The 17,804-nt window shown below is 34.3% G+C and overlaps 1 protein-coding gene across 1 annotated transcript in view; it reads left to right on the top strand.

Annotated features, from left to right (window-relative positions):
• NFKBIL1 (Nuclear factor of kappa light polypeptide protein enhancer in B-cells inhibitor-like 1) overlaps positions 1–17,804 on the top strand; it is an 80,026-nt gene that overhangs the window by 52,815 nt on the left and 9,407 nt on the right. The window contains exons 8-10 of the mRNA XM_012936568.3: positions 2,445–2,552; positions 8,305–8,686; positions 10,362–17,730. Of these exons, the coding sequence (XP_012792022.3) occupies positions 2,445–2,552; positions 8,305–8,686; positions 10,362–11,317 (1,446 nt within the window). The 3' untranslated portion in view covers positions 11,318–17,730. Of the gene's footprint in view, positions 1–2,444; positions 2,553–8,304; positions 8,687–10,361 lie in introns of the transcript that reaches the window.

The raw sequence follows: 17,804 nt of genomic DNA, 5'->3' as shown, positions 1-17,804 counted from the left end.
TATTATGCAATTATGCAATTTTTTCCATATCGGGAAATTTTCCCCACTTTAAAAAGGTGTATATGTGTGGTGATAAATCCAGTGGGATAAAACAAAAATAAAGAAATGGAAATAATGGTTAACAATAATAGTGATAATAATAAAGGATTAAATGCAGAAAAAGTTATTAAATAGGCATAAAGAATGGAGTACAATCTAGAAGAAAATACATTGATTCATTACTTGTAAATGAATATTAATCTTCAAGCCTATATCCTTATGTTTTCTGTGTGCTACATGAGGTTTGATTATATGAAAATCACATTGTTATTCTGGCTAACCTCATCAACTTCCCCACTTCAAATAGAGAAAAAACAGTGAAATTCAAACCATCAAATCATCTAGCTTAGAAAAAGCAACACTACCTATCATTTGAATTCCAAATCTGCTCTGTCCTTTCAATATATTTACTCCATTTTCGTAACTATCTATCAATTAAAATTGTCCACATATTGGCAACAGGAGTGGTGGTGGTTACAATATAAATAACGTAGATGTTAGCATTGATTGGTTTTCAAATAAAGCTCATTAGTATAATTATTTGGGATACAACAAACTTAAGAGTATAAATTGTCTAACATTTCTTATTGATAAATGTGATAAATGCACAATGCATTGTTAATTTTTCCCAACGCATATATATCTGGTGCCCCCTTGTACCAATATTTATGTGTTCAAATAAATAAATAAATAAATAAATAAATAAATAAATAAATAAATAATGCATTTATTGAGAGGAGAGAACTTAATTCAGCAAATTATCCAGTCCCTTACTTCACTTTATACTTGCAGGTTATTATCTTTGTTCATTGCTAAACATTTTTTATGTGGTAATAGCATCTTACATATTGTTATATTTGATCTTTTGCTTCAAGTAATATGGAAGTGAGTTCTTTGTTATTGTTTCATCTTCAGGTTTCTTTGTTTATTTCACACTTATTTAAAAATTTTCTTTTTTTTTTACTTATTGTCAAATACTTCGATGTTCAAGAAAAATATACAATATACTTTGTCTAATTAACCTTACTAAACGAAGTAATTGTAAAATCTACATTTATCAATCTTGACAATATCATCAGAATTGATTTTAGCAAGAATCGAACTTTAGACTGCAGTTCATGAGTAGCATCATCTAAAAGTTTACGTTGATTGAACTTGAACATAATTTGTTCTTAATAAACGACTTTTTTTCTACTCATGTCATATGAATAGGTTAAGTTGATAAGATGGTACTGATTTGTAAAATCGCATTATCTGGGCAAAGAACTCAGTACATCTATCAGATGCACTGAAATGTCGGATTATATATGTAGCCCAACGTGAGATTTGACTAGTCTGTTCATTGTTTGGGGAAAAATAACTAATATTACATACTCTCATGGGTCACTAGGTTTTCTTGTGGTTTGTCAAAAGTTGTACTAGTTTTATGTGAATTGGTTAACTAGAAATATACCAGTAAGGCAGTAAATTGATGTCTAAATTCTATTTATTGTTACAAATACATTATCATAACTATCCTATGATCCTTTTGAAAACAGGTAAGGACTTTAGTTGTTGTCCGTGTAAGTTTGGGTTTAGTTGTTTTTTCTCAATCATGATGACGTGGGGTGTGGTGATTCGATCCTTCCTTTTCCATCATAATTGTACTATGGAATGGCTAAGTACTATTTACATACTATCCAATCATCTGTTTGACAATATGTGATGAACTTCCTCAACTATTTCCATTCGTATAAATCATGTGTCATGATCATAAAACAGAACCATATGGACAGATTGGTTTTTGTATTTGTTGTTTGACTCTTCCCACTGATTTTTAGGACTGCATATGTGCATCCTATGCGGATTACCTCGAACAGATCTACTGTATATATAAGATGAAAAAAACTGATTGTTTTATAACCATAGTTCAACGTACATAATAATGAGTCAAATTTCTTTATTTTAACCTCTAAATATAAATTTTTTTCACCAACAATACTGCTCAAAATAGATCACTGTTTTTGGTCCCAGTAGGACTATTTTGAAAGTTAATCTTTATCACAAATTGACTGTAGCTTTAGAGCTACTGGGATTCACTCGATATCGGATTTCCCAGCAAAGTATTGATTCGTGATCGTATGTGAATTTGAATTCGAAGAATTACAAGTGTCACAGTGAGGGCTCTACTTTCTAGCCCCATTATGAGTCTTTTTTGGTAATAGGCTAGTGATTGTTAAAGCATTTAAATGAAACCATTAAGTTCGTACGCGCGAATGCCAGTTCATCTCTTTTGGTTTGAGTAGTCCGAAGTATTAATAATTGCCATCTAGAAAATATGTAATTCAAATCTGAGTGTTATCCACAAATCTTTACTTCATAATTAAGTGATTTATGTAATTTTCTTTTTACTTCCGTACTTTTAGGTTGAAGATAAAATGCAATTGTTGAATAGTAGTTGGAGTGAAATTATCCTACTAGAGTTTATTCATTTTTATGTAACACATTTAAATAATGCTAAACGAACAAATACAGTAAGTAATCTTGTTCTGTATTATTTCTCTCTACTTTCTCTTTAAATTTATTTATCTTTTTTGTAATCATGTTATCAAAAGACAAATTAATTTGTGCGGTTGTCTCTACTCTGACATAAACTCTCCCTTCTTTTAGATTAATGGGAATTCAATTGGTTTTGTTAAAGAAATACAAAATATAATTATTAGTTCCGTTTATGTTTTTCTTTGCATAGACATATTGATTATCGAAATGTGTTCTTTTAAACAAACGTTATATGCTGTTTACTGTATATATATTATTGTTTCAGCCTATATTAAATAGTTGAATGAGTGCTACATTAAATTAGACAAAACCTTCTTGACCTTGTATCCAGTCCCTAGCCATCTACTTAAAGTGGGGAGGTTGAGATTCCTCTACGTATTTTAAGCACCTGGGATCAACTTCATAAAGCTGGATTCATGTATCTAAAAGAGGGACATTCATCCTCTTTGTTTTGCAATGACCCGCTATTTATCCCATGCATGAGCCACATATTATCTGCTTCTACACATTAATCCTCTTTCATGTTCCTCACTGTCCTGCCTACATCCTTAATGTGCTCGTTTATCTTTCAATTCATATGAATTTCTCATCACACTTGCTCGGATAACATTTTCCTCATTACACAATATATCCATATGGTTTTCACAACTAATATTATTATCGTTATTATTGACGCTATTAATCCAATGCGAAATTTTTTAAGCATATAGATTATAAATCAACACAGCTAAATTTTCAACCCCTTTCTTGAGTGACTTAATTTGAATCAACATTCTGACGACCGAATCATCTCATTGTAAACCCTCTTCGACAATACAAACCAACAAAAGTGAACATGTTAATTGGTTTGAAATTAGTTGAGAAGTACGTGTCCTTCTCTTCATGCCAGTTGGCATTCATCAGTAAGGTGTACCTGCAATCTTCAGTGAACCTATGTTGTCTGTGGTATTTATGTCAACTAGCACGAAACCTAGACCCATGGTTTCCTGCCAACTATTCTCAATCGCCAACATTTTAAAACAGTATATATGCGATATCTAAGCATGTGGACTAGATGGCGAATCACCGCTTAATCAAAGGAATTCAGTCATCAGTTAAGAACACGAGTAACATGACATTAGTCACTACACACTGATCAACCAATTGTAAAATTGAACATATTAGTATAGCAGGTGACTGTACTTGACTCTCATAGCTGTTCTTTTGGCTTAAATTGTTTCCCTTTTCAAAAAAGATCATTTCAATCTTATCCACTTGATCCTCAAGTGTTTCTAAATCTTCGATTATCATTTGTTGCCATTATTATAATTATTTTGTGGTGTGCTGTAAAGAAAGTGCGTTCGACAGATATTGTATTACTAGCCGGAGACTTGAATGCTCAGGTCGGGCGTCTAGGCACAGAAGAGAGTCGTTTAGGTGGCCGATGGGGACTTGTTGGTCGCAGTACAGATAACGGGAACCGTCTACTGCAAGTGTGCACAGACCACAACCTGTTTCTGGCTAGCACTAACTTTCGGCACAGTCATCGCCGATGTGCCACCTGGCGTCCTCCCTCTGCATCTCAGGCCTGAACTCATATTGATCACATCGCGATCAGCAACCGCTGGCGTGGTTGTGTACAAGACTGTGCTCCTTTTGGAGTACCTATCTGGGTCCTGATCATGCCCTGTTCTGCTCCAATCTAACCTTACTTTTCAGTGGCCAACGAAGTGACCGCCATCAAAGGATTGATGTTAGCAAGTTGGTTGTAACTTTTGTTGGAAGTAAGTATCGAACCGGACTAGCTTCTAGGCTAGCTACCATTCCACCGAAAAGTATAGATGTGAATTGGTCGCAAATGCTTGGCGCCATGAAAATGGCGAGGAAATTTAGTTGTGGTTTCTCGAAACGTCCCGCTTATAAACACTGGGTTTCTTCTGGTTCCTTACAACTCATTGAAGCCCGTCGGTTTACTCCAGGTGACCATTAGTTTGACCACAAACGACGATTATTACGTAATGGATTTGGGAAAAGCTTGCGCAAGCACCGAGAAGCCTGGTGGTCGAAGCGTGCGAATGAGCTGGAAGCAGCAGCTACATCTGGTAACTACCGGAAGCTCTTCCAGCTCATCCGAGCCACTGGCAGCAAGAAGTCTGGTGTGAGCGAAACAATCTGCGAGGATGATGGGATGCCAATCACTAACATCCATCGACGTTTTGGACGATGGGCAGAATTCTTCGAAGGGCAGTTCAACTGGCCTGCTGCTCCGGCAACATCGGTCAGACTGTCCTGCCCTCCATGGTCAGTGACGACTGATTCACCAAATGAGGCGGAAGTCCGCAAGGGACTCCAACTCTTGAAGCGCTACAAATCACCGGATCCAGATGACTTGCCTCCGGCCATTTTTAAAGATGGTGGCAGTCTTCTGGTTAAAGGAACCGACTGTGTTGTTTACAAAGATTTGGGAGCTAGAAAGTGTTCTAACATCATGGAATGAGTCGATAATCGTCCCTATCTTTAAAAGGCGTTCACGTCACCTATGTTAGAACTATCAGGGGATGAGTCTACTTCCGATTGCGTCCAAACTATTGGCTTCCTTCATACTTCGTAGATTCTTCGAAACCCGGAAAAGAATGAATCGTGAGGAACAGGCTGGTTTTCGTTTTGATTCGAGGATGTATTAATTATATCTTCACCCTCCGCCAAATGTTGGAACACTGTTATACTTATCACAAACCAACAGTCTTAGCGTTTCTTAAAATCATGGTTGCCTTCGATTCCAGTGGCAACACCATGTTAGTAATGCAGAGGTTCTGCATCGTATGATCGGGCACAGAGACGATAATTCAATTGGTGTCACCATCTTGAAACATCTACTTCGGTGACTTGGATATGTTCTACGAATGTCATCTCAGAAAATTCCACGTCGTGCATTGTTTGCCGATTCTGGGACTGGTTGTAGAAAAGGGAAATGTGGTCAGTGTATGACATGGTGTTGTGGTATGAAAGAAAGCTGCAAAGCACTGGCTTGTGTTGGTCCTTCATGACTACCTGGTTGGGGTCCGAGAGATAGTGCGACACAGTGGCTAGAGACGTTATCAGAAATGGCTCAGAATACAAGCCATTAATGATCCTCATTGAACCTTATTTTGCTTTCTTCATAAAAAAGACGTAACTTCCCTCAGTGGAAGAATTATCTGAGGCTGTACTTTGCTAATTGAACTGCCCCTCCCATTATTGTTATTTCACTAATTTCTGTCCATTGTTTTACTTCTTTTTTCTTATACGCACCTTAAATTTTTTATATCTACGCATTCTCATTTTTATTGTGTGGCGCATATATATCTGGTTCCTCTTTGTACCAATATTTGTGTGTTCAAATAAAATAAAAAATGTGGTGTGTGTTACTTACGCTGACGAATGTTAGCATTATGTGTCAGTCAGACACAATGTATAACCTGTATGCATGTACGTCGGTTCAAGTTACCAAGCCCCATAAACACAGCGAGATGAGTTTGTCAGGCCAGATCCCAGAATAGTAGATGCAGTAACAATATCAATGGTAATAGGAAAGATTAAGGTCAAACATAAGACTCGCAAAGAAAATATAATTCAGTGAAATAACGAACAGGTTATGGGGAATTTGGAATCCTAGAATTTGGAGGAAGACAAAGAACGGATGGACCTGCGCAATTGCAAACGATTTTGAACCACGCCAAAGTCTCTAGCCATCGGTTACGATAATTATGCGAATCCCGACCAGGCAGTCTACACCTATTAACATGGCTCAGCCCAATTGCCAATGACGTCATAGACTGATGAGACGTTTTGGTTTGACCACCCTTAGCTTTGTTCCAGTTTACTATATCAGAAAACATCTCTCATCGAAGTAGGGGGTGATTAGGCATACGTCACACATATCCAAACTGCCTCATTTGGTGAAAATTTAATACCTCATCAATCGATTTCCCATATTTACCTAGTGCTTCATTCCTAAATCAGGCATTACTTACTCCACGGTCCTAAAATGCACGAGCAACGCTTCGTAGACTCTAAAAGCGTGTCTATAACAAAGTCAAATAAAAAAGGAGAAAGCGGACAACATTGACGAATACCACTTGAAGTTACAAATTCCGACAACAGTTCTTCATAAGCTGTGACTTGACCAGAATTTTATAATTAGATAGCCTGTACAAGGTTGATGTACTTCTTTGGGACCCCTATCAATGACAAACACTGCCAGAAGACTTTACGATCAACAGAGTCGAACTCTGCCCTAAGGTCAAGGACTACAATAATTGTAGGACTTCCAAAATTATGTCTATGTTTCAGGATCTGTTGAAGGGTGAGTATTTGGTCTACACATTCACAACCAGGTCTGAAACCAACCTGGTTTTCCCTAATTTTATCTTCACGAGCTCTAATTAAACTTCGTAGTATTATTGAAGCTAACATTTTAGACATTATATTCGTTAAACTGGTTCCTCTGTGATTTCCACAATGGGAATTTTGTCCTCATAAACTAGGAGGATCTGTGATCGTGACAGGTCAGATGGGACTACATCCAGTTCCCAGATTTTAACTAAGACTCAGTTAACCTAACTGCCAAAACTGGACCATCAACCTGAAAAATCTCAGGGGTTAGTACATCAGTCCCTTCTGCTCCCCGCTCTCCTTAGATTGCTTGTAGCATTGTCAGTCAGGTTACTTGGAGATAATGAGTAACTGAAGTGTGACTGAAAGCCTGTTGAACTGTTACCCAAAGTGTTCTGCCCATCGGTTCAGTCTCCTGGATTGAAAGTGAATAATGGCCTCATCTTTCTCGAAGATAGTTTCATTAACAGCTGAATTTTTAATACCCATTTCTTTGATAAATCTGAAGAGTTGTCTACTGTTACCTATCGGTGCTGTCTTTCCCACCACTTCTGTTTTCGCTTCAATCACTGCTCGGAATCACTACATACTCCTTATCGTGTTCAGAGCCAGATGGGATGAGTTTCCGAGCATCTATCAATTCTGTAGATATCACTGAAATCCACTGGTTTTTCCTAATCTTTTGGTTTAATTTACTAGTAGATATCACTGCTGTTCCCGTACCTTTTTAAATAGATCAAGCCACCTCAGAGTGGATATCGTTTTCGTGGTTGATTAACTCTTCTAGTTGTCCCTAAAATACGTTCTTAAATTTTTCATCATTAAGTTGGAATCGAAGAGGTTTTATTGCTGTGGCTTTTCTACGTCCGGTAAGGCGCAGACAAATACATACACGATCCGAGTCTAAATATGTGCTGCAGAATGAGCGACAGTCTTCAATCGAACCCCTCCGACGTTGACTTGTAGTAATGTGGTCTATTTCAGTTCATCGATCAGTTAATTGTGGAGGTCTCCACCCCAGACGATATTTTTCCTTATATTTCAAGTTGGTGTTTACCAGGAATAGATGGTTATCTAAACATAACTGCAACAGACGGTCGCCATTATCTGTTCACTGAACCACAACAGAAGCAGTCCTAGTGGCAACTGGATTGAAATAACGATGGTGTTTCTAAGAGACAACGGTATATTTAATGTATTGATTTCATATTTTACAAATGTAGGGGTATGATTTTGCATAATATAACAAATTGGTTTACTCTAACCAAAGTTTCGTTCATTACAATTTAACTGTCGTAAGCACTTTTCTCCAAATTATTACTTATTTTCGCTGCAATGATTAATTAAATTTTTCTTTAACGCTCTCTTCACTAGATATTAACTGATTCTAAAAGACGTTGTAAAAATGCCATGGATCCATTGAATGTTTGCTCATCGTTATTTCCAATTAATACAAATTCTATTAATTGTAATGAAAATAACCCATTAACTGCTACCACTACTACTAATATCACAGCGACAGCACCAACAACATCATCTTCGTTACTGTCTCATTCTTCTGTATCTATGGAAATATGTGATCTTATTGAAAATCTATTGAATAATCTTCTAGGTGGTGTCGATAACTGTGGTGGTGGTCAATCAGACTTAAAACATAAATTGAATGATTTGTTGACAATATTTCAAAAACTTCAGTTGGATAATAAAGAATTTACTTGTTTGAAATTTATTGTTTTGTTTAATCCTTTAAAGCATGGTAAGTGTGTTTTTATTCCAAGATTTTTTTCTGATTAATTATTCTTTCTCTCTTGTTTGATAATGAAGCATCCGCTCATGACCAACTCTACTAATTCGATTTGATTAGTTAAGTAGTATCAATAGTATAGCTCGTTGTTTTTCATAATCTCCAAAGCTCATTACCTAGTGTTATTTCCAATTATAGTCTCGGTAGATTTTTCAGTTTCATGACTATGAATATCATTTCATTTATAATGATAGTGATCATTGAGTTTTGATAAGTTTCAAGCTGATTGACAGAAAGCAGCTACAATTTGTTCGATTAAATAAACGTTACCTAGAAAGTTAAATACTGATATTTCAATTAATGTAGTTAGAATAACATATTAATGATTCACTACTGAATAAGTGAAATAGCCCATTATCAATTTTAGTGCAGTTTAATAAATGTTCAGTGTATCTAGAATAATAACAATCTTGCAACTGTTAACGGTGTGACTTTATAACACTTGAAATAGTTTAATGATGTCATAAAATAGTTTATCCCAGTATTTATAATGAGTAATAGTTAAAAAATAACTTTTATCGGTAGTGGTATCTAACTTCACGAATGTTCCCATTACATATAATCACTAGAAAGTGAGTGATTTTGTTAATGATTTCGCTGAGTTGACTGTTTAGTTCGATTCACTTAATTGGTATATTTCGTTATTTTAAAAATGGCTAAAACTACTCGAAGCTTCTTTAATACACGTACATTACAACGTTTGACATATATTTCTCGTGTCTTGAATCAATAGCTCAGTTCGGAACCATTATATCCCGATTCCGATTTGACGTAAAATCACAGGTAGTCTGTTTATCTGTTTCCTCATAGTCTTTATTAGACTGACTACTTGATATCATCTTGAGTTTTATGCAGAGATTTCAGTTTCTGTTCTTCGATTTATGATACTTGTACTGACCTATTGTTCAATGTTAAATATCCTTTTAGTGTTCTTAACTAGAATATATTAATAATACTTAAAGCTAGTCCACGTTTTTTTGTTTTATGTTCGTCCAATCAGCTCATGAATAGTCCGTACCCTATATAAGTTTTTTTCTTCAAAGCCCCATCATTTTGTAGCAGTCTAGTATCCTTGTCATATAAATATTTGATAAATATCTGTAGAATATCTAGTCCGATTTGAAGTCACTTTTTTTCACTAACATAAGCTTCTTTAATATCCACGCGCTAATAATAATAATAATAATAATAATAATAATAATAATAATAATAATAACGTGTGTATATGTGTGTGCACTGTCGAATAAAGTAAAAACAAATGACCTTAGGAATATCTTACCGATAGTTTAGCAAGTTGACCTTAAAACAGTTGAGAATAGGGCTAAAGTAATTTGCTATGATTGTTATTATTTACTATCTTGTTTATTATCATTACTTTTTTTGAAAATTAAATTAGAGTACAATACGATTGTGGCTGTTTGTCTTCCTTTTGTTGTTGTCAGTGTTATTTAAGTCGAACAATAATAGTTTTGTCTTACTTCCAATTCTAGTGTGAACTTAATCAACAAGGTACAATTATTTAATACTTGTAAGATAATATTGAGATTACTATTATTATTCAATACTGTTTTTATATTTGTGATAAGCACATAGAAAGCATGTTATCTCTCTTATTATTTTTTTTCAGATACCTTTCTAACATCAAACTTAAGTTATGCCTTGAAAATTCAGGGAAAATTTTGTCATTTCTTATTGAAACGTTCACGAAGATTTCTACGTTTAATAAATGAATCCAGTGAATCTCAAAAACTAGATCATGAATCACCAAATGAATTGAATACTCTTCTTCTACCAGACAGATATGGTCAAATTTTGTTAGAATTAGCAGAAGTTAAATTTCTTGCTTTCCAGTTAGAAAGTTTTTTACTAATGCGATATAGACTTGGTAAAATACCAAATGAAAGTTTATTAAGTGAAATGTTGTTAACAAAACGTAGTCGAGTATCACTTCCTGTACAACCATCTTATTGTAATCTGATGACATCATCAATGAAATCACCACCATCAATAACATCATCTTATGTAATACCAACATGTCAGTTTGCATATACCAATGTTAACTCAAAAGTCATTCCCATACCATCATTATCTACGGATGCTGATTATCGATCAAATGATGAAGTGATAAAACATAATCAAGCTTCTTCATTATGTACAAATAATCTGAATAATGGTACTACAATGATGGTAAATGCTACAGGAAGCTTATCTACTACACCATTTACTTCTCCTATTCCTTCAACTTTCCCACTTACTTCTCTTCATTCGCCCACTTCTATTCCTCAATTCAGCAATAGAAATAACAATTGTAATAATAATGACGCATCATTATTGAAAAACATTGATTCACAGTTGTCTTGTACAGCATTTCTTAATTCTTATACTAATTCTCCGTTATATACTCCAACTACTACAAATCAACTGGTTTATAATCATTGTTTTATTAACAATGATGACCATGTTATTACTGCAAATAATATTAACAGATTTAATGAACAACTACACGAGTCCTTATCAACAGTGACAACAATGCCGGCGACAACAACAACAACACTCGTAAATCATGCATCAATATTGTCATGAAAAGCATTTATTCTTTTTTTCTACTTCTCCTTGCTTGTCTATTTGTTGCTTTATTTGTAATCTTATATTCTTGTCTATTTGGGAAGGGAAAGAGAACTTCAAGTAAGGCAGGAAGGACTGTTATCGTCTTTCCATCTGACATCATGTTAACTCCACTTACATAACTTGTGTTTGAAGAATTCTATTTTCAATGTTTCTAATCTGAATAGAAATAGATCTATAGTTTCTCTTTAACATGTATATGTTAGTGTGTACTCTGTGTACAGATGAACAAAGAAAATGAAAACTTGAAGAAATTTGAATTTCATGATGGTGATGATTATGACAAGTGAGATTGAAATTGAAAAACCACAATAATACTGCATTATTGTTGCTTTCTTTGTTGTTATAATACTTTCTGTAACCAGCTGTGTTTATATTGTATTCGTATGTACTAGGCTGTGAATTAAATATTTTACACATTTACCTCCAATAATAGGATTATTATTTGGTATCTACGACTATACAAGTAGGAAGCGATACATTTAATTACTTTACCACTATTGCACAGACATACAGAGATAAATACAATCAAAAATACTAATCTACCTCATATTCCCATCTGCAAAGAAAGACTCAACTTAGATCCTTCATCCCCTTCACCGTATAATATTTCGTCAACTTAAAGATAAACAGTGTGTATTTCACTTATCTATACATATATTCACTAATAGGCACATATCTGCTCATTACGCACATACATGCAGTTGCTGTCAGGCCTAGTATTTTCTCATTCAACACAAATAAACGTAGATCAGTGTATGAGTGCATTTCAACAGGAGTATTTTTTGAGTATTTTTCCCTCTTCTTCTTCTTCTTTCTGTCTTCCGAATTATTCTTCCTATTTTAAGCCTTTTTACAACTGAGCTCAGGTTCATTTAGTTTTTTTGCCCTTTTTTGTAGAATAAATTACACTAAACAACAATACCAATGAAATGAGAACATTTTCCATATGTATGGAAAGGTTATTATTGTTCCTGTCACCGTTATTGTTGCATTTAGAATCAAATTATGCGTGTGTATGCGATTTCTCCCTAATTTTGTGCTACTCTCATTTCATTTTAGTCTTCTAATTTTCGTTTAATATATCGTATGTTGTGTTTATATTCATTCAAGTGTTAATAGTGTATATGTGTTGATATTGATCTAATATATATATTTTGGTACTCATCTTTTGTCATCATCACCATCATTGTTGTTGTTGTTATCTCGCTGAGACAAAAAAAACATCGCTTCAGTTCCTCCTCCAACATTATCTTTCCAACTTCCCTACTCGTCTACTTATTATTTCCATCTTTTTTCATTCTTCTTTTATATGAGAAACTGTACAAGACAATCATTATCAACCATCAGGATTTTTGTTTTTTTCATCGAGGAAACCAAACATTTTCATAATACTTTTGTCAAGTGTTATCTTGTCTGTAATCGATTAAAGAAATAAATCAACTTGTAAGATGTAGTGAATAATGTTTTTTGTGAAGAGTTTCATTAGTAGTTTTTTTCAATCATACTATTTTGATTATGTACAGAGGTATTTCATCTTTATTTTCTTTTGATCTGTCTACAATTAATTTTTAAATAGATGAATATAATAATTGTATGTCTATGATGTATTGCCTTTATCACTTTCCTACCGGCTGCCAATCTCACGTCATTTCTACTTTTCTTCCGTTAATCTACCTCGAATATTTATATATTCTAATGTAATTATACCGTTAGTATGTAGATATTTTTTAGCTGTACTCCTTTTTTTATAAACATATATATTAGTTATAGAAAATTTACCAAGAAATGCTCATTCTTCGGCTAGCATCAACTATCATCAGTCTTTTCTGTAGACAGATCGTCGCTCAATTTTTCTTATTTATACATTGTATTTAGCCAGTTAATCAATCTAGGACAGGATTTTTCTCCTCTTTATCCCAATGTCTTCTCTTCTGTTTTTGTGTGTTTAAGATATTTTGCTTTTTTCACATACCTCTACACAGTGTACACTATGTGTAAATATATTGCGTAGTTTTGTGTACAAATTATTTTCTTTGTTTGTGCGTGTATATCTTGGGTGCATTTTTTGAAACAGGCTAATAAGTATATATATATTCATGTTCACACTCAGGAGTAATCAAGTCTACCTCGGAATTTTGTCGGTATTATGCAACAGGTTTCTGGTAGTAATAATGTTAATAATAGGTGAGAAGAACAGAAATTCTAGTCTTGTTAATCTTTTGTTTGTCCGACTATTTATTTTTCCCTTCATTTCACACACACACACCTTTCTTCACTTTGTTCATCTCACGACATAAGAGTAAAAGGTCATGTATTAAAGAAAATCATTGAAAACTGTTTATTTTACTCAGTTAAAATATTTCAACTTTTGTTTAATTAGTACGTAACTGAAATGTTGACAAACACTACAATTAGAATTACCACCTAAAGGACTAATTGTACGAAGCAAACAATTCTATTGTTTCTTTTTCTCATATTTCCCATTCTTATAAATTTATTGAACCTGGATTGCATTGTTTCCTTAGTAGTCCAATTGCTCTTACCTCCTCCTTCAACTCTCCTTTGTGTACTTATACTTTTTCCCTCATTGTTTATTAGGTAAAAGTGTGCGTAAACATTGGACTGAAGAGACCACGCCCCTTTTGTTTTATTCCTTCTACTTTATCTTTCTTGTCATCTGTTTCTCTCATCTTTAACATATGTATACTTTTTGTTCAGGCAGCTATACACGTTATACACTTATCTATCTATTGTTAAAAAAGAATTCGACTTTTATAATAGCGATGGTGATTACCATACTCATGTTAAGATAATCTGAGGTAGGCAAGTTAACTCTTCATTTTATCTTTCATATCGTAACTTTTTCCCGCATTCGCTTTCTTTTGTTGCGGTGGTTGCCACGTTCTCTTTTCCTGTTCAACCCCCTCTCAGTGTTGCTTGTTTGTGTTATTTAATATTTCTTTTCACTGTTATCATAACTATCACTACTACTAGTATTATTATTATTATTATAAATGACTGAAGAAAAACGAAAAAATAAAATGAATTTTGTGAATAAATTTATCGCTTTGATTTCTTGAAGAAAGTACTGAACTCCCTGATATGTACATAGTTTTATGCATGTTTTTGTTTGTGTAAGTGATCATTCTTCCGAAAGAATCCATGATTAAAATTACTGAAACATTTGATATGACTGAGGTAGTAAATTTCTTTGGGGTTGTTATTTCCACCAGTAACCAACTAATTGAATATATGCTAATTAATTCAAATTCTTAGTTATGCAAACTATATAATCAACAATTTCAGGTCGGTGATTATCTGAACTCTGTAGCTAAGTAAAGAATGCGTCGAAGTTTTGGGGCAAATGGTACTGGGTCTGTGTTCAGTTATCAGAATGACTGTAGATACATCTAACTGATGAATTCCACTTGAAACTAAACCCGTGACCTGGATTTCGCTACTAACCACTATCAGAACTATTCAACCAGTATATTACAATTTGTTGCACGTAAAAGCGATTAGCCAGTGACTTTTTACTTTTGCTCATCATAGATTTTTATATTGTCAGAGTATCCGTTGATTATGATTGCGATATTTGGTTTGAGGCTATAGTTCAAAAACTTCACATGGAACATGACGTATGAACCTCGTGTTGGTCATCGGCTACCATGGGTCTACATCTGACGTTGCTCCAATGCTTTGTGGATCAGACCTTTAGGTCGGAGGGTCCGAGTGTGGCCCTCTAAGAAAACCACCTGCTTCGATCTGGGAACCCGGACAATATTGCAGCTCACACACAAATCAAGTGACTTCTGTGGCGCATATGTATTCAGTGCCCCTTTGTTTATGTGTTTAAATAAACAAATGATAAATGATCTCAAAAGGAAAGTAATTTGTGAAGATCACTAATACTCAGGTACATAGGTCTATAACTGACCCTGTGAAAATTTGTGTACATCTACGAATTTGGTCACAGATGTCTTTGAAGTTTTATTCGCATATTTTCGGACCACTTGGAGTTGAACTCAACTTACTAACCAAAAACGGTAAGGTGGTTAGTAATGTTGTGAATCTTTGTCGATGGAGGTGATTAGAATTTATATTGCTTACACCTGACCACTGCCTACCTCTACGCATGATATTTAATGGTCTAGGAGTAAATTGGAAGAAAGTTAGGCGCTCTCAAACGATGATATATTATAGTTCATGAAGTCACTGACTTTTGAGTTGAACTATGCTGCTAGATGGGGGCTATGTGGTTATGGTTCATGTAGTTATCGTAAACTTCAGATGTTTGGTGACTTAGCTAAGCATCAGTGATGCAGATATATTCACTCTTGATCTTCCTTTAGATTCTGAGTTCTAGGATTATGTTATACGTTTTATTCCACAAACCAATTCTTTTTTCAAGTTATATACTCTAATTCTAATACTTTTGGACTATCACTTATACTACAACCACTTCGGTATTCACCTCCATAATGTGATTCCGTTGTGGTAATATGGTGTGGCAATTTCCATCCATGCCAGGCTTTATGTTTATTATGACTGACTGGTCATCCGATTCATTTATTTAAACACATAAACATTGGTACAAGGAAGCTTCAAATCTATATGCGCCACACTTCATTCGATTTTTGTAAGGGATGTGATATTGTTCGGGTGCTTTTTTGCCATGTATACTGTGAGCAATTACTTAGACACGAAGTTGACTGAATACGTAGAACATATTAAAAATCTCATGAATTTCCAAAACTTAAAGTATATTGGACTGGTTCGATAATATCTTTTTGTTCGTCTCTAAATGCATATTTGTTACTCTAACTTCTCTCTTCTTATCATCACTACGATATATTCGTTTTCTATCGAAATTAATCATCTGAGGCCTAAATAAATAGTCCTGTTGTGTTTAATCTGCATGTCATTAGGTAATGATGTCATTCACGTTTATAATGTGAGTCTAACTTCATTCTTTAATCCACATTAGGTTAATCGGCTATGTTAGAAAGATACCTATTATTGGCACTACTAACAACTGAATCATTACTGTTAAAACCTACACTGAATACATAATCTTCATAAAGTAGTTCATAATAACCCACTTGTATTCATACTGGTTGTGATATTTGTACTATCTTACTAATCTGTACAGCTTTATGAAACGTACCCTGATCAAGTGATACTGTCTTGATTCTCCTTTTTGTTCGTATGATTACTATCAATATTTAGGACACTAAGATCGATTGTTTCATATCGATCGTTTTTTAGAAATTCTCAACATAGAAATAAAGTGCTGCTCCGTAAATATTAAGTTTTTAGTATATTAGTCATACTGTTAACTCTTTCAAAAAACTTAAGTAGTAAAAATCAATCAGGACATTAGCTACTCCCTAATTATCGGCCCGGACAATCATAAACAAATTAGGACCTGGTACAAATGTCCATTTTTTCAAGTTTCCTCAACAGCAGCGTAGTGATATGAAATTGATAAAATGACTTCCAAAGTTGTGGTAGTAGTAGTATAAGCGATTGTACAGAAAATATTAAAATGAGAGGATGTGATCCTATAAAATGATACTGAGTTTTCATCTGAGGGTAGACAAGGGAAAATTATGTCTGCACCCCTCCGACCTATTATATTACACATCTCCAACTATTGTTCACTGTTATCACCATGTTATCGGTTTGCATAAATAATATTAACATTGACTACTGAAAACTGCTATGTCGACTCACTTAATCTGATAAAATATTGGTTATGATTGACAAGGTCGAACTGATAACTTTACTCATGGTATTTATCGTTAAATATCGAGCAAATAGATTTTAAAAGATAGAAGTACTAGATGACTTAAAAAGTGTGTGGTTATATATGTTAAGGAATCAAGACCATTATTTATTTGTACGAAACATTTAACTCAAGTATTATGCCTGTTAGTTACTTCGTATGAAATGTGTTCAATACACTGATTACTCTATCGTATAAAACTATCTCTAATTCACCTGTCTAACTACCAAGTAAACTGAGACCTGTCCAAAAGTTATTGTTATTTAGATTTGTAACTTTACATTACGAACTGAATTTAGTGAGATAACAATTGAAAATAAGAGGCGCTGGGTGGATGTTTCACCCGAGCATAGGACTCATTAGTAGTGCAATCCATAGCTCTACCAGGGATCGAACCCAGGAATTTAAGGTCTCGTGGCGAGACATTAAACTTTCAAACTAGTGAGTTGGAATCCAACAGTTTGCGTCTTTAACTCCAGTCAACTAGCGATATTCTGAGATCACTCTCCATTACCAATGGTGATATTTGTCGCATACTTAATATGATTGAGTTCCACTGCTTATTACTACTTTATAGGACTCCAAGAATTGGCTGTCGAAGTTGATCCCTAGTAAGCATAACCAACAATATATTTTGATTGTGGTTTTTCTTCA

The sequence above is a fragment of the Schistosoma haematobium genome, chromosome 2, assembly GCF_000699445.3.
Source record: "Schistosoma haematobium chromosome 2, whole genome shotgun sequence".
NCBI lineage: Eukaryota > Metazoa > Platyhelminthes > Trematoda > Strigeidida > Schistosomatidae > Schistosoma > Schistosoma haematobium.
Note: the sequence above shows the minus strand (reverse complement) of the source record. Positions and strands in the feature narration are given on the sequence as shown.